This window comes from Watersipora subatra, chromosome 9, assembly GCF_963576615.1.
Source record: "Watersipora subatra chromosome 9, tzWatSuba1.1, whole genome shotgun sequence".
NCBI classification, from domain to species: domain Eukaryota; kingdom Metazoa; phylum Bryozoa; class Gymnolaemata; order Cheilostomatida; family Watersiporidae; genus Watersipora; species Watersipora subatra.
Window position 1 is genome coordinate 3,683,418 of NC_088716.1, and position 26,937 is coordinate 3,710,354.

General features: G+C 35.7%; 1 protein-coding gene across 3 annotated transcripts; it reads left to right on the forward strand.

The window, feature by feature from the left end:
- The first annotated feature begins 147 nt into the window (after window positions 1-147).
- LOC137403801 (ribonuclease Oy-like) lies at window positions 148-26,473 on the forward strand. Of its 3 annotated transcripts, none has more exons than XM_068089852.1 (6): window positions 148-263; window positions 12,403-12,529; window positions 19,874-20,049; window positions 22,206-22,374; window positions 24,676-24,761; window positions 25,349-26,473. In XM_068089852.1, the coding sequence occupies exons 1-6, from the start codon at window positions 245-247 to the stop codon at window positions 25,543-25,545; spliced, it is 774 nt and encodes a 257-aa protein (XP_067945953.1). In that variant the 5' UTR covers window positions 148-244; the 3' UTR covers window positions 25,546-26,473. The 3 variants fall into 3 exon arrangements, with proteins under 3 accessions (XP_067945953.1, XP_067945955.1, XP_067945956.1); XM_068089854.1 differs by having other exon boundaries at window positions 211-349; XM_068089855.1 differs by having other exon boundaries at window positions 220-344.
- The last annotated feature ends 464 nt before the right edge of the window (window positions 26,474-26,937 follow it).

Below are 26,937 nucleotides of genomic sequence, written 5' to 3' on the forward strand. Positions count from 1 at the left end.
CTCGCTACGATTTGGTAGATAAAATACTTTATTAGAAAGAGTTGTCTCCCTAATTTAGCCGCCTCAGTAAAATTCGGATTTTAACATAGATCATAGGCTGCTGAACAACGACTATATACATTGTTATGCTTGTATATTACGACCCATTGAACTTAAAACCCATTTTTTTTGTTCAATGTTTTTAGTTCAATGGTTACGACCTTTTGCTCCCCTACAGTTCGTCACATAGCGGGAAAAGGATCCCATGATTGATAAGAAATACGGTAAAAGTGAACATACACTCTTATTATAGACTGCGACGCGAGCGGAGAGGCTTCAACAATTGACCGTAGTAATCATTTATCGTAAGGTAGTTTATTATCTGTCATTTCAGAACCTTTTTATTTCATCAAGTTGTTGCTTGAAACAATGATATACAGCCCCCACAGGGAGGCTGTATATCATTGCTTCAACCTAAATGTTTTTGGACAAGAGATAGTTGACGTGATATGTTTATAATTAAATTAAATGATATTATACTCAAAAACATAGATAGATATCTAGTACATATATAGTTTTTAAAGTTATATTTTGGGCTATTGAAAATAATGACTTGTTCCGGATGTGTTCAATGTTCATCACCCAGCAATATGGATATGTGGTGCAGAATATGGATAGTCCAGACCTTCAATAGCCTGATTATATGATGGTGACTTGGCTGTGTCTTTTATTATTCATTATGTGTTATTTACAGGGTTGGTTTGATATATATCGCTTGATATACGTATATCATCGATATATATCGCCGATAGATATGATATTTTTGGGTCAAAAATCGATATTTTTGAAAAATATCCATTTTATCATTCCGTTTTCACCTTACAACTATTGCTAACAGTCTAAAAAGCTAAATAATATATAAAATCATCAAATACTTGCATAGGGGCCTATTAGGCTTACCCAACACAGACAAACAAAGACAGCCAGACCAAGGAGGTGACATTGGCTAGACCAATTAGTGTTTGAGTTGAGAAGAGTTTTTCAGATCTAAATTGTATTCCTTCATCCCAGTGCTATCTCCCTAACCTGATTATCTCGTCTCATGTTAAACTGTTATATTTTATTGCCTTACTTGAAGACCAGCCTGCTAAAAACCCTTTGAACTTCATAACCCATGATTTTGAATTGAACAATCTGACACCCAGAAACAGAATTGTAAGCACATTACACTGACTCACTGAGATGACAGAGTAACTCATCTCATCATTTTCTGTAAAAATCTTTCAATGAATAGCTTCAAAAGATTATGGCTCAGTATAAAACCTATGAATATGATGATGTAACTCTGACTGCTAGTGTTGAGTGTGTGTTTTTATCATGTAGACTGGTTCACAGCAAGTTGAGAAATTGTCTCGGTGTGGTGAAGGCTGGCAAGCTAGTGTTTGTTTACAAATACCTAAACTAGACAAAAGTAGACATTAAAACATGCATGGATAATCATAGTGTGTATTTACTATTTGCACTATTTTGTTTGCACTTTGCATTCATGTCATTATTTCCAATCCAATGTTTGACGAAAATTTTCATATTTATAAATATTATTGATATACTAGGCCTACAATAAATCAAGTGTTTGGTATTAAACATTGCTGACTGGTCCCATACAACCTATGAAATACATCAATCACAATGTAAACGCCATGCAAGTTCAATATAGCTTTAAATTTTTTTCAAAAATGTCATTCGTTTAAAAAATATCATAAATATCAATAATTATCAGAAATATCAATAAATATCACGATATATATCAGTGAAATGATATTTTTAAAAATATCGATATTTTTGCCAACCCTGGTTATTTATACTGGCTGGTAACTTTTCCAATACCTATCGCTCATACGTAAAGTGTGATATTACCATTACCAGTTGAGATACCAGGGATTATTTGCTTTATTACTGTCAACTTGGCTTTTTATAATAGTTTACAACAAAGGATATAATGGTTAATTGCGTTAAGTATAATACATAATAGTTGAATATAATAGGTATTGTCTTACACACAAAGAGAATAGAAAAGAGCGGGAAATATGATTACTAGGGGTGTATAAAAATGGGAACGTAGTTAAACGTATGAAATACACTCGATTTGTCCTGAATTAAATTATAAGCTAGAGTAAACCCATCACAGATTTTTAACTTGTGTAATAGCTGTCAAGAATGACAATTTTACCTTGTTTGGTTTATATTAGTATCAGTTGGCAAGTATTAGTTGTTCTTCCAACAACTAATACTTGACAGGGGATGAAACATAGTATTCGGTATGTACTAATTTATTTAGATAACTATTTATATATATTACTATTGTGTGAATTTAGACTTTGTAGTAATGATCTACTGACATCAATCAGTAAGTAGTATGTTGTGAGTGGGAAACGTTTATATGGCATCCCACAAACAGCGGATGGATTAAATACTATTTTATCTAAGCTAGCAGCTTCTAACGCAATCTAGTCGCAAAGAACTTATTGAAATCTCTGAGACCGTGCACTGTCTGGCCTCAACAAAAAATTCTCCAATCATCGCAATGGTGTAATAACTATCCACGCAAATCAATTATCACTGACACATCTTTTAGCATTCATGATTTGGTAGCTACCAACAGAGCCATGTCAAAGCCAAATCAAAAGCAGATAGTCGCAGCGAAGACAACAAAAGCATCATAGATAAATATAAATAAACTTTTTAATTAAATTAATTTTGAAATTAATTTTGAAATTAATTTAAAGAGCATGAATATTGCTACGTAAGCGCATATAATCATTGAAAACAATTGATAGCTTCTTGAAAAGAGTATGTACTAGGAATTTGCAAGCGAAAATACAAAGTGAGATCTATATTACAGCAAAATCAAATAACTGTGACTGGACTACATTGAGCGAAACACTAAAAAGTTATGGACAAACACATTTTGTAGAATTGTTGATTTGTAACATCTTGTGTATATTTCATAGCATTTTATTACTGTAGGTAACATAGATAACGGTAGCGTAAGGTAACGTTAGGTAAGATATCCCAAGAGCTTGTTTTATTGTATCATTAGTTTGAGTAGCATATGACTGTTATATAGAAGCTTTAGAAATATCTGTGTAATAGGCTGGTTAATTGTGGAAATTATTATATAGTTTTACTAGTAATTTACTAGTAATGGTTCCTTGCACAATTTTGTGAATTTCTGCAAGTTCATCACTCATTGTCGGGATTACCAGGTCCCAAGTCACGGGATTACCAGGTCCCAAGTCACGGGATTACCAGGTCCCAAGTCACGGGATTACCAGGTCCCAAGTCACGGGATTACCAGGTCCCAAGTCACGGGATTACCAGGTCCCAAGTCACTCAACCGCAAAGCTTTTAAGCTATGGGTCTGTTAAAGAGTAATATTGAAGAAAAATATGTGGTCAAAGGTGAACAAGAGAGAACCAAGCAACATGACCAATGACAGCATATATATATATATATATATATATATATATATATATATATATATATATATATATATATATATATATATATATATATATATGCTGTCATTGGTCAAGTTGCTTGGTCATATATATATATATATACATACATATATATATATATATATAAATTTGTTTCTTCACCCCGATTAACCCGTATGAGTGGTAAATTCTGCTCTAACTCGAGTCTCCTACCAGAGACCTGGGAGTTTGAGCACTCGCCTCAAGATCTTAGCTGTTCCCAATAGCGCACTTTTCTGCAATTCACCTGAGTTGATTGTTGTTGGTATTTGGGCAAGCCACATTTTATGCGCCGGTGTTATTGCACCCAGTGCCCCAATGACTACTGGAATTACAGTTGTTCTTACATTCCAGCATTTTTCAATCTCTTCTCCAAGAGGGAGATATTTCTCTACCTTTTCTTTTTCTTTGCTGGCTATATTGTAGTCATTGGGTACTGCTATATCTATTATAGTAGCCCTCTTGTTCTCCTTGTCTACCACCACAATATCTGGTTGGTTTGCTAGGACATGCTTGTCAGTTCGGATGTAGAAGTCCCAGAGGGTCTTAGCGTGGTCATTTTCATTGACCTTACCAGGAGCTTCCCACCAGTGTTGTGGTTTATTAGGGCCATACTCATCACATAGACTTCTATACACAACACCTGCGACATGATTATGCCGCTCAGTGTATGCGTTTCCTGATATATATATATATATATATATATACAGTCAAACATGGATAACTCGTCCACGGATAGCTCGAACACATGGTTAATTCGAACATTTCCTTTGGTCCGTTCCCACGTAATGATAAATTGCTATAGATAACTCGAACTCAACACTGTTAATTCGAACTGTTTTTTTGCCCAACAGCTACCGAAACGGTTGTTTTCGCTTTATAAAATCACTTTATTCAAAGCCATAGAGGTAAACTCCATCTTTTCGTAATTCATAAGCGTCGTTATTACCACCATCGGCAAAATATTTTTGTCAACGACTTTTCTAAAAGTTTGGTGAAATTTGATTTATACTGCGATACGATGAATAGCACGGGCTAGCCGGGTCACGCGTGCAAGAATTTTCGCCACGCACATACAAAACAAAAATCGCATGTTGTTTTGTATGTGCGTGGCGAAAATCCTTGAGTGCGTGACTCGGCTAGCCCGTGATGAATAGTTTTCCGACGTTGATTCCGTGTTGAATCAACGTCGGAATGTTGAATGTTTAAAACGTCTTTAAAAAAATGTTGTAATTAAACGTACACGTTGTCTGAGCTACAAAAAACTATTCATCGTTTGACCTAAACACAGAATACGTGTGTACATTCAATAAGTATCTATTAAAAAAGCGTGAGTGATATAGAATGTACCGTAAAACCTCGTAAAACTTCTAATTGAACTACCGCGGAGTGTTGCTCTTAACGAATCCCAGGTAAAGTAAGGTAATCTGCATAAACTTCAAGAAAAAACGGCAAAATTGATCGTGGGTAAAACCCCAAAAGAAAAAAATGTCTTTTCTTTTGAGCATTTCAACAACGATCAAGTTTTGCCAATGTCAATCTGAAAAACGTCCTGGCAATAACATCACCTCAAACAACAAACCAATCTCAAGTGATAGAAAAATCTCTATACTTTTTCATGAAAACGTTTTAAACTTGACATTAGAAGCATTTAATTTGAAACAAGCCATTTGTGCTTTTGATTTATATTATAGTTTGTATATGTACATGTATCTACTAATAAATAAGTAAATATATGGACTTGTGACAGTGCTCTGATAACTTGAATGCTCTGATAATTCGAACACTTTTGCTCGGTCCCTTGAAGTTCGAGTTATCCATGTTTGACTGTATATATATACTCATGCTACAGACAGTACTGTTTCGGCTATTGAAGCCTCATCAGTGCAGCTCACAGCTTAGGCAAGGGACACAAATCCCATTACCAATGAGAGTTGACTTCCTGTCACGAAACAACTAAGTTGCCTCGCAGACTTTAAGAAAGTCAATGTGCTGGCACCAGAATGCTCAAATCACAAAAGTGATGAGCTTTGCACAAAGGCTAATAGTGCCGCACCTCTCACAGAGTGCTCAACCAAACCGAAGTAAGGGAGCATATACTCATGCTACAGACAGTACTGTTTCGGCTATTGAAGCCTCATCAGTGCAGCTCAGAGCTTAGGCAAGGGACACAAATCCCATTACCAATGAGAGTTGACTTCCTGCCACGAAATAACTAAGTTGCCTCGCAGACTTTAAGAAAGTCAATGTGCTGGCACCAGAGTGCTCAAATCACAAAAGTGATGAGCTTTGCATATATATATATATATATATATCTACTATATATATATATATATATATCTACTATATAAACGGCAATCGTTGTGTGTGTGTGTGTGAGTGTCCGCCTTATAGAGTACCGTACTTTTCCGACTATTAGCCGCTACTAGGTATCTAGGGCGCGTTAACGGGATTCTCCGGTTATTGCGCCTCATAACCTATTCATCGTTTGCCGTTTTCACCCCAAAATGACGTAATAATGACAACTACGGCTTTCTTTTAGCTACATGACACGCGATGCTTTTTTGTCCTCGAAGTATTAGGGCTAATTTGTTTTCGGCAAAACGATATCGACAATAGACTCTCTCGATATTAGAATTTGGCGACTAAGTTTTATTAATTCTATGAAACACGATGCCGTTTTTGTGAACCTCTATTTCTGGCTTTTCTTAAGGTTCAATTGCTAAATCGCTGTTAAGGTCACTACTTTTCACGCGGACAATAATGTATTATCTCGAGTAGGAGTAACATCTATATTCTCTCACCTTCGATCAGACAAAGACACTACAACAATTTACTTTTACATAACATATCGTTGTAGCAGTATCGTCGTATTCAGAGTTTTGGTGGATATCTGTTGGTGGAACAGTAACTTTTTTATACACACTTATGCAAGAATTGTTATTATTAATTCAACATATTCACGAATGTTATTTTGTTTTCTCAGTTTGTATCATTACCGAATCATCTCATATTGTAATCGTAGCAAAACAGACTCGATTTAGCTATTACTTGCTAATTATTTCACTGTTACATCTAAACCCTTTATAGACGTTTTATTTTTAAAGATTATTTGACCTGCACGAAACCTTTTTTGTCATTATATGAAGTTTAAAAGTAGTTTGACAAAGTAAATTTGAAACCCTTCACAGTTGTTTTAGGTAAAATGGCAAATGTTGTTATATGTTAAATACAAATCAATTTTTTGTTCAGTGTTTTTTTTATTACCCGGGCAACGCTGGGTTGTACAGCTAGATGTATTAGCTTACACACCTTTCCTGTTAAATCTAACCAGTTGGTTTTTCGTAATTATTTTCACATTTTACAACAAACATTTGTAAGATTGCTGTAAGATTTATCGTGCAAGATTGCAAGTATCAGTTATTCTCCACTATCTTATATTTACATACATTTACATATATAGTAGATATTTAAATTCTCTTATCTCCACTACTTAATAACGTTGGATTTGCCGCTGTTCGTGATAGTGGGTCATGTTCATTTCCTTCAGCAGCCGAGTTACTAATTTTTTTCCAGCTACGAGTAGGCCTACTGTAACTTACTATTACAGAACTTTCACGAGTACTCCGAGCGTTGTGATACGCTATTGTGAAAAGAGAGCAGCTGCTATCGACTTACTGTCACCCTGCATCAGCCATGACCAGCTATACGTCGCCTGCTCAAAAGTAGGCACACGCCGAAAACTGTTTCTTCATACGCCCGACAGAAAAACCAAAAATGTTGTCTATCAGCATGTGTTGCGTTGAACTAAGGGAGAGAGAGAGGGAGAGAAAGAGAGAGAGGGAGAGCGAGGAGGGGAGGGGGTAGAGAGAAGGGGGAGAGGGAGAGCGAGGAAGAGAGGGGGGGAGAGAGAGAGAGGGAGAGAGAGAGGGGAGGGAGAGAGGGGAGGGAGAGACGGAGAGAGAGAGGGAGGGGGGAGAGAGAGGGAGAGAGAGGGAGAGAGAGGGGAGAGGGGGAGAGAGAGGGAGAGGGGGAAGAGGGAGGGAGGGAGAGAGGGGAGAGACGGAGAGAGGGGAAAGAGGGAGAGAAGGAGAGAGAGAGGGAGAGGGAGAGAGGGGAGGGAGGGAGAGAAGGAGAGAGAGAGCGAGGAGGAGAGGGAGGGGGAGAGAGAGAGAGGGGAGAGACGGAGAGAGGGGAGAGACGGAGAGAGGGAGAGAGAGGGGGAAGAGGGAGGGAGAGGGGAGAGACGGAGGGAGGGGAAAGAGGGAGAGAAGGAGAGGGAGAGCGAGGAGGAGAGGGGGGGGGGAGAGAAAGAGGGAGAGAAAGAGGGAGGGAGAGAGAGAGAGGAAAAAGAGGGAGAAGGAGAGAGGGGAAAGAGGGAGAGATGGAGATGTAACTGCATATTTGGAGTTGTTTTACAGTATGAAAGACAACTCTCAATAAACCTTATGCTGCGCGTGAATCTATTCCTGTAGACGGGTAATGCAGCTAGTATATATATATATATATGCTGTCATATACATGTATATATATATGTCAGCAAGTATATCAATTGAGCGAAGGACAAACCCAAGGACTACAAGAAAAAGCTTAGCAGGTTTACAAGGATCTAGAACAATGAGTAGCTACAGTTCATCCGTAGGTGAACAGCCTTGGCATTCAGAAATTCATCTTATTGAAGAAGGCTGACAAGATACATAGCGTCCTTGACAGAATTTTTCCTGGGTTATAAAACAACATGCTATAATGAGACATTGAAATGTACTCGACTCATGTCAGAGAGTTGTTATTTTAACCTCATTATAATTACACAGTTTTACCTATGAACGATAATTGGTGATCCACAACTTTTATGGCCAATGTTATTCTTTCATTTATACTATCTTCACAGAATTCTGCGCCTTTTAATATCGAGTATTTTCAACAATGAACAAGGAAGTTCAATTTGTATGTCATAGGGAGAATTTGATTAGATTCATTTGACTGATCTGCATGTACATGTATATAAATCTTAGAGTTGTTCATCCGTCCAGTTATAATGATAAAGTTTTAATAATGAAAAAAACCTCTTCTCAGAGGATTTGAACCCGCGACGGCTTCAACTGTAAGCTCACAAACATGCACACCTAACCACAAGGCTAAGTCATTCTTATGACTAATGCTGTCTTATCTGTGGTATCGTTATAGCGATTGCAGGTTACAAGCTAAATATATATATATGTATTTTTTATCAATAATAATTAATATTAATATTATTTTATATTAATATTATTTTTAGCATTTGTTTTTATTTTAAATTTTTTTAACAAGTTCTTTCAAATCCAATACCTATTTGTTTAATTTGTAATTTTCAAATGTGCTATTTTAAATGTCCTGTTACACTCCTATTTCCGGTTTCTCTCAAGGCAATTGCTAAACCTACAATCTACCCTTGCAGGCTTCACTACTACACATTTGTAACAGTATCGAGAGGTATCAGCATCGAGAGTAACTGGTAGCATTGTATTCAAAGCTTTGATAGATAGCTTATAGTACAACAGTAACTTTTTTACACACACACTTCTATGTACTGATTGCTCGTAATATTTGTATCAGTATCTAATCATTTTTCATAGTAATCATTGTAGCAAAATGGACTATCTAGCCATTACTTGCTAATTGTTTCACATGTAAACACCTTAAAACCTTTACAGTTGTCTTATTTTTTCATTTTATTTGAACTGCCCGAAACACCTTTCTTTCTTATGCTGGAGGTTTAAAAGTTAGAATGATAAAGGTTGTATATATGTTAAATAAATTTCTTTCGGAAGACTCTTTTATTACCTTGGCAACGCTGGGCATTCATTTAGTCTTTACTATAATAAGAGTCGGTTCGTTTGTCCGAAGATACAGTCATATATTGGGATAATAAATCACTTCGTATAGAATTCAAACTCGCAACATTTGGCCTAGCTATCTGACACTCTAACATTTGGGCTAATCATCCGCCTTTTCGCATTTTAGAATATTTTTCTGCACATCTTATTCTCTGTGTTCTATCGACACACCTGACAATCTCTCACGGCGAACTAGACTGTACGGAGTACTAGTTAGTATGGTAACTCTAAGGCAGGATTGAAATCCTGTTACAAATGCTTCAGCCAATGATCCTAAATTGTTTAATGAAAACCTATTTCACCAACAGTGTTGCCTAATGTCAGGATTTTGAAGCTACTGTATAGTTGTGGAGCTTCTCTAGATCACATGCAAGTCAGCAATCTTGAACCAGCGGTAGAAGGTCATCAAAACTGTTTTGGGTCGCTAAAGTTTAACTATATTAGTGAGAGTTCATCAATTATTTTGGTTGACTGAACCAACTATCAAGTCAGTGTTTTTTAGAATTTAAAATAGGCGATCATGTGTCGAGGTAGTTGGGTTTTGGAAAAGTTTTTTATTGCCTTTATCAAAAATGTATATAAAGAACCGAGGAAATTGGCGGTTGGTTTGGTAAGGGTAAAGTAGGCAAGACTGAGTTTGTCATGATAGAGTTTGTCAACCCATTGCTTTTGGGGTGACCATAGATATGGTATACCATTGATGACCAAAACATTTGAACCAAGTGTTTGGAGATGATAGATGGTTTCTAATAAGCTAGTAAAGAAGATTTGGGGCATTTGATGATTATTATTGGTTTTTCTTGGGTATTTTTTGAGAATGTTGCATGTCAAATTTTAGTTTATTTACATTTAAATGTTATTAAATAAATTTATGCGCGGTTTTCATGGTTTTACAGATCCACAAAATAATTGCGATGTTATGCCATATATTTTTATGATTTTAATTTTATATGTAATACACGTCATATTTGTAATAAAATGATACATTTATATTCGACAATCAATGAATATGAGTTTAACCCAGATGATTCATCGATGTTGTGACACTGGATGTTTCAGTGACATAATTTTTTTTGTTTGGTAAAGTTTCCATCCATAACATGTTTCTCTTCGCATTGCCATCTCAATACAAAGAGTTGAGGGAAGTTGAGACGTTTTGGTGACATGTATATGTTTCCAGTGACATGTATATGTTTCCAGTAACATGTATATGTTTCCAGTAACATGTATATGTTTATAGTGACATGTATATGTTTCCAGTGACATTATATGTTTCCAGTGACATGTATACATGTATGTTTCCAGTGACATGTATATGTTTCCAGTGACATGTATGTTTCCAGTGACATGTATATGTTTCCAGTGACATGTATATGTTTCCAGTGACATGTATATGTTTCCAGTAACATGTATATGTTTCCATTAACATGTATATGTTTATAGTGACATATGTTTCCAGTGACATGTATATGTTTCTAGTGACATGTATATGTTTCCAGTGACATGTATATGTTTCCAGTTCTGCCTTCATCTCCTGCCTAGCATTTATAAGAAAGTTTTGCATATATCAAATTTTTCCAAACTCCCATCGATGTCCCATCGCTAACTCATATTCCTAACCCTGAAGTTCATGAAGAGCATGTTATGTATTAGGAGTTAGTGATGACACAATAAGCACTCTACTATTTAGTTCTACTGCGAACTTCTCTAATTACCCACAACATCAAGTACTTAACTGTTGATTGGTTGACTGAAGTACTCGATCTGGTTGTAGTTTAGCGAGCCCATTTAATTACTAGTTGAAGATGATTAGTTGATGAGGTCAAATATTATAACCATTTTTGTTGTTATGAGGAACGCCATTTGCCTTTTTATGCTCTTCTTGGCTTGAAATCTTTTGTTGTTTTTCCTTTTATGATTTAGTAAAAGCTTTAGGTTAGAAAGCTTTTGGATTTTGTTTTGAAGCCACACAAACAAAATGGCATCAAAAGCTGTCAGTGGCTGAACTGTACATGAATTGGGTAAATTATTACTTTGGCTGAAATGAATGGAGTTGAGTAAAGTTCAGATTACTGGTGTTTCCTGTACTAAAATGTTAGAACATTTAGTCTGAAAATGTGCTAAAATCTATTCTTCTCACCTAAATTCATTTCATATAATAATATTCACAGCTAAATATCTTTAAAAGAAACCCCATTGTAAAAAAACAAGTCAAATAGCTGTATAGTAATTCATATCTATACATAATGCAGTAAGTTGTTATATAAACAATGTCATGTGTTAAGAGCTAGGACAAAACTTGGGTTGTTAAACCTGCACAGTTCAAACCGTAATGTTAGTAGTTGCCTGTATTTTTAAGTTGAAATGCGACTGCATTCTTACCTCAACATACAAGTTTAATGTGTTTGGGGCTGAGCTTGTGTGTGAGTTTTCTTGTATCTCAAAGTCAATTTTCCTATATAAAATAACTAAATACGGATTGAGCCGTTCCCATCCTCGGCTTGGCTCTTTTTGCCTCGTATTCAGACTCACTTTCACTTTTAGCCTGCCTTTTTCACATCCTTTATGATCCGATGGGAAAGGCGGAGCGATGCTGTTCTCGTAAGCAGCCTCTCGCGTACTTGGCTACCTAGCAGCCGCATCAAGAACTCTCTTGTATGCTCGTATTTCAAATTTGTCTCATATCGCAAGGCAAAAACTTGCTTGGAATTTTGCTCGTATTTCAAATTAGTCATAAGCTAGGACACTCGTATATCGAGGCATGACTGCTCTTACGATCTTGGCTGGAATTCGAGTGCTTTGACTTCCAAAGTTGCATTTGAGCAGATTTAAGTCTAACTTTTCATAGTGGGTAATGTACGTATAGCTTCTTGGTCACTGCAAAAGTTGTTTCATTTTTTGTGATGTTGAAACCTCAAATTTTATTTGTGCCCAATCAGCTGACCCTTCGATTCCTCTAGAGCTATTAAGATACTATTAATCCTGTCACTGGCCACTTCTATTTTCAGCCTATCCGGATAAGATGTCACAACTTCTTTTATCAACTCTGTTGGTTCTGTCTGTGTTTCAACCGGCAGCAATGTACTACTTCACTCACTATGTGTATGCTCAGCAATGGCCTGCAGCTTTCTGCATGTAAGTACCAAGTTATTAGCTATATACTGTTGGCGCTCCTATAACGTATACCCCCTATAACGTATACCTCCTATAACATATGCCTCCTATAACATATACCTCCTATAACGTATACCTCCTATAACGTATACCTCCTATAACGTATGCCTCCTATAACGTATGCCTCCTATAACGTATACCTCCTATAACGTAAATTTCAGATAATCTGAATAGTTCATGTGAAGTTTTTGCTTCGTAATACGTAAAAAATTCCATATAATGTGAAATGTTGAGTTGGGCGAGCTCTCAAATTCAATTTGAATGGTAACCTATCTCGCCGCACTTGCGAAAGAAAATCGGCGTGTGTATAACACTCTATCTATTGTATATACAAGTCTCGTGACATTCTAGTTCATCGTCATATATTTTCTGACGTGTCGACAAAACAGAGAATAGGTAGCTGCACAATTGTTCATAAATACTTGAAGGCGATCGATTGGTGCCGGTGTTACGACGTCAGTCTGAAAATCTGAATGTCATTAGTTGGAGTATCGTTGAAAGTTCTTTTTTATCCTAACCTTGACCCCTGGATACAGATAGATGATGAACAGGTGAACACCACTCTTTTTATATTTTTGGTTAGTTTTACTTTGCAGAATAAACTTTGCTGTTTAGAAAAGAAACCAAATCGTTGTAAATGAAGTCGAAGATGTACAGTCCCCATCAGCTTATTGGAAATTACTGCAATCACTATCTATAAAACCAGCAAAATTCACACAAAAAAAACGAGAAAAGTTGTCGATGCAAACCTATAATACTACAGTTATGATACAGCCCACAAATTAAAAAAAATTAAGTCTAGGTTTTTTCTTTTTGTATGGCTAAAGGGGTGTTTGGAAAAATCTTGTAACGATTTAGGCAATTCACTTGTATATTACTGTTCTTATAACGTAAAATCCCTATACCGTAAACGTTCCTGGAGCAGATTACTTACGTGGTAGGAGCGCCTACTGAAAGAGAGTTGCGAAGTTAGTTGTTGAGAAATTATTTGTATTAACGTAAAAGCAGTTGTGAAATTATCATTGTATGTCTCTGATGTTGTCACCCGTATGTGTCTGGTGTTATCTCTTGTATGTGTTTGAATGTTCTATGGTAGGTGAATAATAATTGAATGGTTATGCTCTTATTTCTGTACCCTCCAGGTGTGAGCGCAACTGATATGGACCAGGTGGGTCAGTGGTTCTGCATATTTCTTATCATTTGTAAAGTTGCTGTACACATAGCTTCCTGTTAGAGTTAGAGACCAAGCTGCTGTTGTTTTTAGATAAACTGCACCTCTAGAAATTTGCTATACTGGATGGGCTATATATATTGAATGGGCTATATATATTGGATGGGCTATATATATTGGACGGGCTATATATATATATTGGATGGGCTATATATACCCTACAGTATGAATTTATTCGCGGAGTTATATTTCACGAAAATTGCCTTTTCATGCATATTCGCAGATTAATTTATTTGCGGCTGAAAACTGCTACTCTCTATGAAGAGTTAACTCTATTACCTCTACCAATAGAGTCTACCAATACGTCTACCCTACGCATGCGCGCATTGCGTGTTTCGTTTTCTATTTAGCTTAAAACTACGGGTGGATCGTGCTAAGGCGGGACAGCTAAGCTATAAATTTTTTGCTGCGTTCAGAGGTTTTTACGAATATTCATAGATTTGGAGGCCTTTGATGAACCAACAATTTGTGGTAAGTAATGAGTTTTTTCAAATCCATTTACTAAATTAGTTGAATTTTACTTTGGTTCTTCGGTAAAACGCAATATTTATTTTTTCCATCCCTACCGCTTCATTATTTGTTTTAGTGTGAGAGAGATTTTTCATCATACACGCAAGCACAATACTGCAAGGGTGGTATATGTCATTCTTAGAAGATCACCAATCATTCAGGGAAGTCTGGAAATTGAGGTAGAAGTGACCGCAGCTACTTACGAGGAGAATATATCTGTTTTAAAAAAGAAACAAAAACGCCTTTACTAGCACAAATCTTTGGCCAACCTGCAGAACTTTTGCAATAGTAAGCCACGAAGAGAATTCTGATGATAACTTCCTTACCAGCCATGTAGTAGCGAGAGAATTGCCTCTAACATCTACCCAAGACAGTGACAGCGATATAGAGCTGCTATTACCAAAATAACTAGTCAGAGAGCACCATCACACGCTAGTATTCACTTATCAAGAGTATCAGTTTAATTTTATTGCTTTAGACAACTGCCATATAGACTAAACTGTTTGTATTTACTCCATTCATCGTTTGTAATATTTTATTTGTATTTGAAATATTTTATTTGTACACTCAAGTTTGTAATAAATTATAATATATCTATACATGAAATAAAATATATAATTTAATCATGTTTGCTGCAGCGATATCAAGGAGTTGTTGTCGATGAAGACAGTGTCGTATAGTTTCACAGAGTCCCGTGACCAAAAGCCGGAAACAAAAACGTCCGATTCCAAACAAACCCGATCGACATACTGATCTCTAATGGAATATTCTTACCTCGCTCTCAACATCTCACTCTTTTGCATTTACTTTACTTTGTTACAAAAAATCATTAGTCGTTTCTTGTAGAGAATTTTGTCCTTTTTCAAATGGTGTATAATACAATAATCAAATTCAAAGGGACTGCCAATGGTAGTAATTTTTGTTGGTTAGTGTTGCGGCATCTCCATTATAACTTATATAAAACAATAGTGGGCGCGGCTTGTTTGCTTGGAGCCGTGCGAGCTTCGATATGCGCATTCGTTAGCAGCAAAACTCTGTGAAGTTATACAGCTCTGTACTGTCAGAGTCATATAGCTTTAAAAAGTCTCGCGACCAAAACCGGAAACAAAAACGTCCGATTCCAAACAAACTCGATCGACATACTGATCTATAATGGAATATTCATACCTCACTCTCAATACCGCTCTTTTTTGCATTTACTTTACGTTTTTACAAAAACGTTGTTAGCACCTTTTTGTAGGAAATTTTGTTTTCTTTCAGATGGTTTATGATACAACAATCAATTTCAAAATGACTGCTAATGGGAGTAGTTTTTGTTGATTGATGTTGCGACCTCTCCATTATAACTTATATAAAAATAGTAGGCGTGGCCTGTTTGTTTGGAATCGAGCGAGATCCCGTATACGCTTCTGTTAGTCGCGGGACTCTGTGAAACTATACGGCTCTGGATGAAGAGGGTCTAGATTGACTGGTTGCTTCTCTGCCAATATTCCTGCCTTGATGAATATTACTACTTGTCTCTAGTTTTCGTAATCGGAGTAGGTTGTTTCATTCTCAATTTGCAGTAAACACAAAAAAGAAAAAAATATTAAAGTGTTACGGAAGTAAAAAAAACAATAGCTGAAGTATTTAATGACAGCGATCAGTTTTTAAACAAAAGAATTAACTAATGCAGTTAATTATGGAAAAACGTATCTGCACTGCAAATCAAATACATACCAAAATGTCCAGATCAGAATCATGATCGTCCTCAACTTCGGTATTAGAGATTGATGGGGTTGATTTCAATGTAAAAAGACTAGGAGAGATTTTTTGCGATGATGAAGCCATGCCGAATAACTTGTGAAAACCTTGAATAATTTTGTAAAGAAGTTCGATGCAATGGCAATAAAACTCGAAGCCCGGCGATGATTTTAAAGAAGTTTTGGAACTCGGCTACGTTTAGTACTTCTGTCTAGCGGCTATTTTTGCGATGACGCCATTCTGCATATCTTGTGACAACCTTGAATAATTTTGTAAAGAAATGTGATGCATTGGCAATGGTGTTAGCTCAAAGCCCAGGCAATGATTTTAAAAATGTTTTGGAACTCAACTACGTTTAGTATTTATATTAAAAACTAGCCTAGCAGCTAGTTTTTAATTTGATGCAGTAGTTATTTTCCCTTGTAATTAAAAATAGAACTAATTATTCACAGAATTTAATAATTCGCGGAATTGATTGTTCGCGAAATCGCGAATTTTTATACCCAACGAATATTTTCATCCTGTAGGGTATCGGATGGGCTATATATATCGGATGTGCTATATCTATCGGATGGGCTATATATATATCGGATGGGCTATATATATCGAATGGGCTATATATATATCGGATGGACTATATATATATATTGGATGGGCTACATACATTGGATAGGCTATATATATTGAATGGGCTATATATATTGGATGGGCTATATATATGAAATGGGCTATATATATTGAATGGGCTATATATATTGGATGGGCTATATATATTGAATATGCTATATATATTGGATGGGCTATATATATCGGATGGGCTATATATATCGGATGGGCTATATATATATTGGATGGGCTATATATATCGGATGGGCTTTATATATATTGGATGGGCTATATATATCAGATGGGCTATATATATATTGGTTGGGCTATATATATATTGGATGGGCTATATATATTGGATGGGCTATATATACATTGGATGGGCTATATATACATTGGATGGGCTATATATATTGGATGGGCTATATATATTGGATGGGCTATATATATTGGATGGGCTATATATATTGGATCGGCTATATATATATACAGTCAAACATGGATAACTCGTCCACGGATAGCTCGAACACATGGTTAATTCGAACATTTCCTTTGGTCCGTTCCCACGTAATGATAAATTGCTATAGATAACTCGAACTCAACACTGTTAATTCGAACTGTTTTTTTGCCCAACAGCTACCGAAACGGTTGTTTTCGCTTTAGAAAATCACTTTATTCAAAGCCATAGAGGTAAACTTCATCTTTTCGTAATTCATAAGCGTCGTTATTACCACCATCGGCAAAATATTTTTGTCAACGACTTTTCTAAAAGTTTGGTGAAATTTGATTTATACTGCGATACGATGAATAGCACGGGCTAGCCGGGTCACGCCCGCAAGAATTTTCGCCATGCACATAAAAACAAAAATCGCATGTTGTTTTGTATGTGCGTGGCGAAAATCCTTGAGTGCGTGACTCGGCTAGCCCGTGATGAATAGTTTTCCGACGTTGATTCCGTGTTGAATCAACGTCGGAATGTTGAATGTTTAAAACGCCTTAAAAAATGTTGTAATTAAACGTATACGTTGTCTGAGCTACAAAAAACTATTCATCGTTTGACCTAAACACAGAATACGTGTGTACATTCAATAAGTATCTATTAAAAAAGCGTGAGTGATATAGAATGTACCGTAAAACCTCGTACAACTTCTAATTGAACTGCCTCGGAGTGTTGCTCTTAACGAATCCCAGGTAAAGTAAGGTAATCTGCATAAATTTCAAGAAAAAACGGCAAAATTGATCGTGGGTTATACCCCAAAAGAAAAAAATGTCTTTTCTTTTGAGCATTTCAACAACGATCAAGTTTTGCCAATGTCAATCTGAAAAACGTCCTGGCAATAACATCACCTCAAACAACAAACCAATCTCAAGTGATAGAAAAATCTCTATACTTTTTCATGAAAACGTTTTAAACTTTACATTAGAAGCATTTAATTTGAAACAAGCCATTTGTGCTTTTGATTTATATTATAGTTTGTATATGTACATGTATCTACTAATAAATAAGTAAATATATGGACTTGTGACAGTGCTCTGATAACTTGAATGCTCTGATAATTCGAACACTTTTGCTCGGTCCCTTGAAGTTCGAGTTATCCATGTTTGACTGTATATTGGATGGGCTATATATATTGGATGGGCTATATATATTGGATGGGCTATATATATTGGATGGGCTATATATGTATATTGGATGGGCTATATATATTGGATGGGCTATATATATTGGATAGGCTATATATATATATATTGGATGGGCTATATATATTGGATAGGCTATATATATATATTGGATGGGCTATATATATTGGATAGGCTATATATATATATTGGATGGGCTATATATATGGGATGGGCTATATATATTGGATGGGCTATATATATATTGGATGGGCTATATATATTGGATGGGCTATATATATTGGATGGGCTATATATATATATATATATATATATATTGGATGGGCTATATATATATTGGATGGGCTATATATATTGGATGGGCTATATATATATATATATATATATATTGGATGGGCTATATATATTGGATAGGCTATATATATATATTGGATGGGCTATATATATGGGATGGGCTATATATATATTGGATGGGCTATATATATTGGATAGGCTATATATATATATATTGGATGGGCTATATATATTGGATAGGCTATATATATATATTGGATGGGCTATATATATGGGATGGGCTATATATATTGGATGGGCTATATATATATTGGATGGGCTATATATATTGGATGGGCTATATATATTGGATGGGCTATATATATATTGGATGGGCTATATATATTGGATGGGCTATATATATATATATTGGATGGGCTATATATATATTGGATGGGCTATATATATATTGGATGGGCTATATATATGGGATGGGCTATATATATATTGGATGGGCTATATATATGGGATGGGCTATATATATATTGGATGGGCTATATATATGGGATGGGCTATATATATATTGGATGGGCTATATATATGGGATGGGCTATATATATATTGGATGGGCTATATATATGGGATGGGCTATATATATATTGGATGGGCTATATATATTGGATGGGCTATATATATATATATATATATATATATATATATATATATATATATATATATATATATATATATATTGGATGGGCTACATATATTGGATGGGCTATATATATGGGATGGGCTATATATATATATATTGGATGGGCTACATATATGGGATGGGCTATATATATGGGGAACAGATGAAACCAGTTATCTTTGTTTCTATTCTCAATCCCTTTTATTTTATTGCGGAGAGTTTGAGGTGTCAGCTTTCAGTTTACACAAAGCGATGTTTATGCTGCCAGCACTTTTCTCACAAACATTTCACTGTAGATAATTTTTGGACAATTGCCACTTTAAAAGCTATTTAACTACCGCTCTTGTCTGTGAATTTGGATGTTTGACAGATTGATACAGCACGCTGTTGATGTTGTGTTCGCTTAATGTTTGTCATTGCTTGAATTCTCTCAAGGTTCAGGGATTACAATGCATGAAAGTCGTATTTAAAATTGAGAGAAATACCATAAACTGGTTGCATCCACCAAAATACATGGCTGTATTTGATATGACCATCATTACAGGAAGTTGCTAGGCTGTGAAGCGCAACATGTTTTTGAATTGCATTCTATAGCCTTATCTTACAGACAGGACCAGGAGGAATGTGCTTTTCCCAAGAATATTTCGAGTTGGACTGTTCATGGCCTGTGGCCCTCCGTAAATGAATCTTATCCCGCTGGCTGTAATAATTCCTGGTCGCTTAACAAATCTACGATTGATCCACTCTTGGATGAAATGAGAGCCAAATGGCCGACTCTGAATTGTGAGATGCTACCATATATCATGTAATAATCTTAGTGGTAGGCAGAGACAAGACTAAGTGTGCTTTTTGGTTTCGCAACACACTTGCGTACATGTGAGACATTCTGATTTTAGTTGTATACCCCTTGTATTTTTAGGGAAATTACGGTAGCGTTTGTTGTGATTGATGTACAGTAGATGTACCCCACAATGTAAATAATCCGATTCGAGAATGCTTGTGTTATACGAATTCTACTATTCTTTCACATGTATTTTATTTATTGTTTTATTATATTATATTATTATTTATATTTATTGTTGTATTTATTATTTATTTATGCAAAGCATTAAATACATGTCAATAGCCTAATCTGTTACAAGACCTTTTTCTGGTGTTCAAAAAAGAACAAAAGCTAAGCCTATCTTCTAAATGTAATGACAGTACAGTAACTGTTGTATTGTTAGTTTATATTGACAACGTTCTTCTTCACTTTCACTCTGATTATGGTAGTTTTATGGCAGGTTAGTTACGCACACCTTAAATGTAAATTTCAATCAATCTCGACAGCAAGGTGTATGCTGCAGAGACAAACAGAAAAATATTTTATATTGTAAAATAAAGTAAAAGAAAAATACATCTTTACCATAATAAGCGTCTGTCTGTCCATCTGCCTGTCTAAAGCCAGGGTTAGAGGTCAGAATAAAACAACTTTCAACAAGAATCGTGACATTAATCTCGGTAGACCGACTCTAACACCTGCGGCAATCAACTACCTTGTAATAATTCTGAATACTTGTGCAGCAACTTATTCTCTGCGCTTTATCGATACACCAGGCGATCTTTCATGGCACACTAGACTACCGGCGCACTATTATATATTAGAAATACCCTTATGCCTATATTACAATATATTTATAATGAATATTATTATTATATTATATTTAGCAAATAAGTTTGATGTATGCTGAAAACGTTTTGATTTGTTCGTCAGAAGGAACATATAGGGGATAACTCCAAGTCTATGTGACAAGCACTAGACTAATTGAAATGATTACAACATACATGTAGTTCATTTCAAAAGAGATATTTTTTCGATAATCAATCACCCCAAACCCAGCTAGGGTATATTTAAAAAATCTAAAAGCACATTAGTGGCTGCAGTGCAGTAATCACTCAATTTCGCTGTTAGTCGGGGCCGGCCGACCCAGACGAAAATTCCAAATCCGTGAAATGGGAACTTATAAACTCATCTAATAAAACCACTTTTAGGGATGTTTTTCATGGTCGAGGATGTTTGAGAGGCATGATGAAGGATGTTACAAGCACTTTACATATTTTACACAGTGTAATAAAAACAGCGAACTGCGATGACTGCTATCACAAATGCTCGCGAAGTTACAGGAATACATAAATCTCTCTAATACTCAGCTGGTGGCCAGATTATGAGAGAGATTTATGTATTTTACGTACTTTTGTTTGATTATTTTTATCCAATCTCTATAATTTGTAATTAATATTTTTTTACTGGTGAAGTACTGACAGCGCTTAAGCTGAACCCTGAAGTAGCAAGGGATTACTCTAGTGCACTTTAACTCTCAGACCATCTAAATAGAGCTTTGGTGCAAAAGATTATAAATTTTCTTAACAAACAAAGACGTATCAGCAAACATCAGGCCTGCTCAAAGTATATATAGACTATGGATTTTACTCTATGGATTTTACTCTATAGGTTTTACTCTATGGATTTTACTCTATGGATTTTACTCCATGCATTTTACTCTATGGATTTTACTTTATGGATTTTACTCTATAGATTTTACTCAATTGATTTTAGATGCCTTTTTTACTCATTCTCTGTGTCTATTTTATTATTGTCAAATTAAAAAAATTATTTTATTGGTAATAAATTAAATTTGAGATCTTTAGTGATGAGCTTTGGAATAAAATTCTATCAATTCAGCGACCTTTTTTATCAATAGGAGGTTTTCCTAAGCCGACTGGTGGCTATCACATCATCAGTGCTCCATGTTCTTTTAATGGTCATCCATCTGGTTTCTAAAACCATTTTCCATAGAACTTCTCAAGTTGCAAGTTGTCTTTCAGCTTATTGGGAAGGCCAAGTCTTCACAATTCATGGTTTCTTGTTCCTTGCATTCTTAGGTGGGTATCTGTTGTAGTCAATCCTGAGGCAACGTCATGGGAATTCTGGGAGCACGAATGGTCCAAGCATGGGACATGCGCAGCAAACGTCAGCATGCTGCACGGACCATATAATTTTTTCAAATTTGCCCTCGCGCTCAACTCCAAGTATAACCTGTTGGAACAGCTTGGAGCTCATCCTTTCAAGTACGTTTGACTGTCACTTACTCTACATACTTTTGGCTAACTCAGTGTATGCTTCTGCTTAATAGCCTTATGTTCCTCTCCTCTTCAATATTCTGAATATAGCCTTAGTCCTCATCAAAGACACTCACTATTGGTTGGGCTGCTTTTGATACACCCACAGATTGCTATGTTACAAGATTTTATTTCTATATACTACTAGTAGTAAGCCAGGCGTTGCCCTAAATTTCGTTCGTTTTCAATCAGATAGTCTGCAGCACGAGTATAGATTTTTAACGCAAATTCCTACACTGCTTTTACGAAAAAAATTTTGAATCTTGTTTTTGTTATTAAAATGGAAGCGAGGCAACTACAGGCTGACTGGTATGCGTTTGCTACACGACACAACTGAGAACTTAACTGATATGTTAGCACAACATATTTAGGCTATTCCGATAACCATAGCATAAATAACATGCTAAGAAGTTCATCCAAACCATCCGTGTCACTCCAGATATCTGGTAGATAAAATCCCATGAAATCTTCATCCTCGGCATTACTTTTTATCGACTTACTTTTACTTATGCTTCAACCTGAACCCAACAGCTGATATCGACTTTCAAAATAACAAATGTCATTTCGCAAGTTCTTTTACTTAAGTGAAAGTAAGTCTTTTTAAAAATTAAAGCGTTACTTTTTGCAGCGATTGACTTTTTGCAACGATTGACTTTCTGCTTTCTCCATTTCAGTACGAGTAATCTTCGCTTTTCTCGAGTCCCTTACAATTATTTCGGTAACTCCACACCTTCTACTGCTCAATTCTCATTTTCGGCTGCATATTTTTGTACTTGCAGCTTGTAATCTGCAGAATATAATTTTTTTTTCTTGTTAAGCCTTCTCAGTTGTTTTTAAATGTTATAATGTTGTAATTATCAACATAGGCCTTGAGTGGTTTATCTTGAAAGGAACCTGTGAAACGGTATCTGATATTAACGTGTCAATAATTTCACACCGAGTCACTTTAGAGTAAAAATCCGGTTTGACTTTAAAAACATTACAAAGCTTGTAGAAATAAAAATGTGTCGACTTGACCTATATCTAATGTAGGTTGGAGTACGTATGTTACTTACTCGTCCTTTGAACTTACACAGTGCTAGCTCTATACTTGTGATCATGTCAGGAGAGTAACAACAGGTTACTGTTTTATTTAGTGTTTACTTTAGTGTTTTTTGTTTAGTTTTTTCATAATGCAATAATCTGCTGTAAGTATTGTAATATCTGCTGTACGTAATGTAATATCTGCTGTACGTAATGTAGTATCTGCTGTATGTAATGTAATACCTGCTGTACGTAATGTAGTATCTGCTGTATGTAATGTAATACCTGCTGTACGTAATGTAATATCTGCTGTACGTAATGTAATATCTGCTGTACGTAATGTAATATCTTCTGTACGTAATGTAATATCTGCTGTACGTAATGTAATATCTGCTGTACGTAATGTAATATCTGCTGTACGTAATGTAATATCTGCTGTACGTAATGTAATACCTGCTGTACGTAATGTAATATCTGCTGTACGTAATGTAATACCTGCTGTACGTAATGTAATACCTGCTGTACGTAATGTAATATCTGCTGTACGTAATGTAATACCTTTAATTATTTTGTTATAGCCATTTGGGCTCTGGAACGAACTAAACAAAATGCAATGTATTCTTATAAAAATCTGTTTCAACATTTGGCAAATACTAGGCTGGATTAACTCTGAACGTAGTTTAGTTGTAAATTAGCTTCAGTGGGAGGAAGTAATGCATAGGAATTTTATTATTCACTCCTAGTGATCGCCTTTAGTCCCTCTCTTACAGACTGCGCTGGTATTATTGCCAAACAGCTTGAAGCTCATGAAGCACATAATAGGGTCAATTTTAATCATTATTGAAGTTATAAAACCGCACGGTATAAAATATTGATTACAGCCTGTAAGACATGACTGATTTAACTTACACTGTCAATATAAATATTTTCTCTACCTTTAAGCTATATGTTCTGGTCACTCATGCTTGCAGCGTCTGATGGTTATTGATTGTTGAGGTGAGCTGATTGGTAATGAATGCTAATGAAAGTGCGTCAGCTGCCTGACCTATAGCAGTGTCAAACATCTTCTGTAGTACAATCTTTAAAAAAGTTTTTTACATGTTCATAGCGACTATGTTGCAGTTTAGAAATGCTTGTATTCCAACTATTTTACATGAAGAGGAAATCTGGCTAAGTATGTTTTATTGTTTCAAGTCATGAATAGTGTTGTTTACTCTTTATTTACAGCATTGCACCAGGCAATGACAGCAGCTACTCCTATAAGCAGCTGGAAGCCGCCACTAAATTAATTTATGACGAGGAAGTTCTCCTTGGTAAGTAAACTTGCTCAGTGTTGGTGCCAAGGCTTGTCATTTGGGCAGCTTTGGTTCTGTTGAATATTCTAGGCTATGTTGTTTGGCCAATTTCAACAGTCATGAAACCTCTCCTTGTAACTGCCTGCTTCATATGTCATACTTGTTCCAGTTCAGCTCCTTCAAAGCGCATGAAATGTAATTATAACTGTGTTTCTCGTAATGCTTTATGATAAGATAGTTTACTTTAACAGTGAGACTTAAGAGGCTGGCATGGCACCTGTCACGAGCTGTCAGACCCAGGCAATTGCTTTAACGATGTAAGCAGTCGGGATGACAAGTTTAGCAAACAGTTACTTTCCCCTCAGCAAGTTTTGAAATCACTTCCTTATACTGCATTCAGGCAGCGCCCGTCTTGCTTGTTCAAAGCGCTGTCTGTCTTACCTTATAAACAACATGAATTGATGAAGCTGGCTCTTCTATCTGCTACCATAGTCAAATATTCCTGTGTATTAAATTTGTTACATCAAAACCTGTCACCTGCGGCTATGTGTCGCCACTGCAATTTTATTCTCCACCTGTTGTTACCGCTATTGATTGGTTTGAAGGTTGCGATTGGGATGGAGAAAGGCAGTACCTTGCTCAAATAGAGATCTGTTTCGACAAATCTTTTCAGCTCAATTGCGACCCTGAATGGAAAGTAAGACGTAGCAAAATACTTTCTAGCCGTGTCGGCTTTCCGCATATAGAGGAATGCAGAAAGAATGAGTCTATTTGGTACTTACCCATTCCACACAGTGACTAGTGGAGTCTGGATATGTCTATTACAGTTGCATCTTTCCATCAACTGCTGGAACTGATATTACTTTCTATTGATAGGACTTCCATTGTTTTATGGTTATTGATAAAACTGGTTCTAGTCTATAAAACTATCGTGTCAAAATAACCTTTGTTCAAAGATAACCTTGCACAGAGTTTTGTAGACAATTTTATCAGGAAATGTAGTGACATTTTTCTATCGTTTACAATTTTTTTTGATATTTGAGGTGATCTGATTGCCAGGATGTTTCAAGATTAAAATTGATAAAATTTGATCGCGATTAAAATGCTGAGATCAAGCGGGAGTACGCTTATGATGTCTATAGTTGCAGAGACTGATAAAATAGAGACGCATCATACTTCTACTTGAACCCAACATCTGATAGCAACTATTAAAATAACAACTAGTCATGTCATTACGTAAGTATTTTTTTCTGAGCATTTTAATCGCAATAAAGTTTTATCAATTTTAGTTTAGAAACATCCTGACAGTCAGATCACCTCAAACATCAATAACAAATGCAAATGATAGAAAAATACTGACATTTTCTGATAAAATCTACTAAAATTTTGTGTAAGTTCATCTTTAATGAAATGACTCGCTGATGTTCAATACAATGACCTTGACCCAAGTGGCTTGTTTCTAGCATTCCATGTGGGGCGAGGCTTTTATACCCAATATTGTACTCTAACATCACTCAAATTTGTTGGTCTTGAGGCTCAAATATAAACTAACCACATGACCGACAGGGCTTCTTTATTCTACATAACTGGCGATTTGATTACAGATATTGCTATATGACAATTTTTCCAATAAGCAGTCATGAACATATCTCATTTTTGATTTTATACAATTTTAATTTTGATGTTTAACAATCATCGATAACATAATATATTCCAATAACAGTAAACAAGGACTTATGCAGTTTAAAATAAAAATGGCAAATATTAATAGTTTGAATAAGTGTGTTATTTTGAAGGTCTATCAGTAACTGCCTATAAAAATAGATAAACTCTGCTCTGTTAGCATAAATGCTAGTAGACAAGGAACCAAAATAAATGAATAAATATAACTGCATATTTTTTCAGCTATGAGCCATAAAAAGCAAGACTGACATACACAGAAGTGTTGCACGAACATGTCTTTTAAAACCTACAGCCGACAACCTGAACAGTATTACGGCCACAAACTTGAAACAAAATGGTAGGAAGAGTTGTCTGCCCGATAAGGGGTGGAGACAAGCTTATAATAACCAATAAGATGGTTAGGGTATTAATATTTATCGCAAACTATAGATGACAATCTAAACAATATTATGACTAAACACTCGAAACGTAAACAGCAAAAAGAGAGAGCTGTCTTCTCCATCAGGGCTGA

Excerpts from the sequence above, each read along its gene's own strand:
- LOC137403801 (XM_068089852.1), top strand. Across the intron at positions 20,050-22,205 it reads CAAATGGCCGACTCTGAATT|TCAATCCTGAGGCAACGTCA; the intron begins GTGAGATGCTAC and ends TATCTGTTGTAG. Across the intron at positions 22,375-24,675 it reads CTTGGAGCTCATCCTTTCAA|CATTGCACCAGGCAATGACA; the intron begins GTACGTTTGACT and ends CTTTATTTACAG.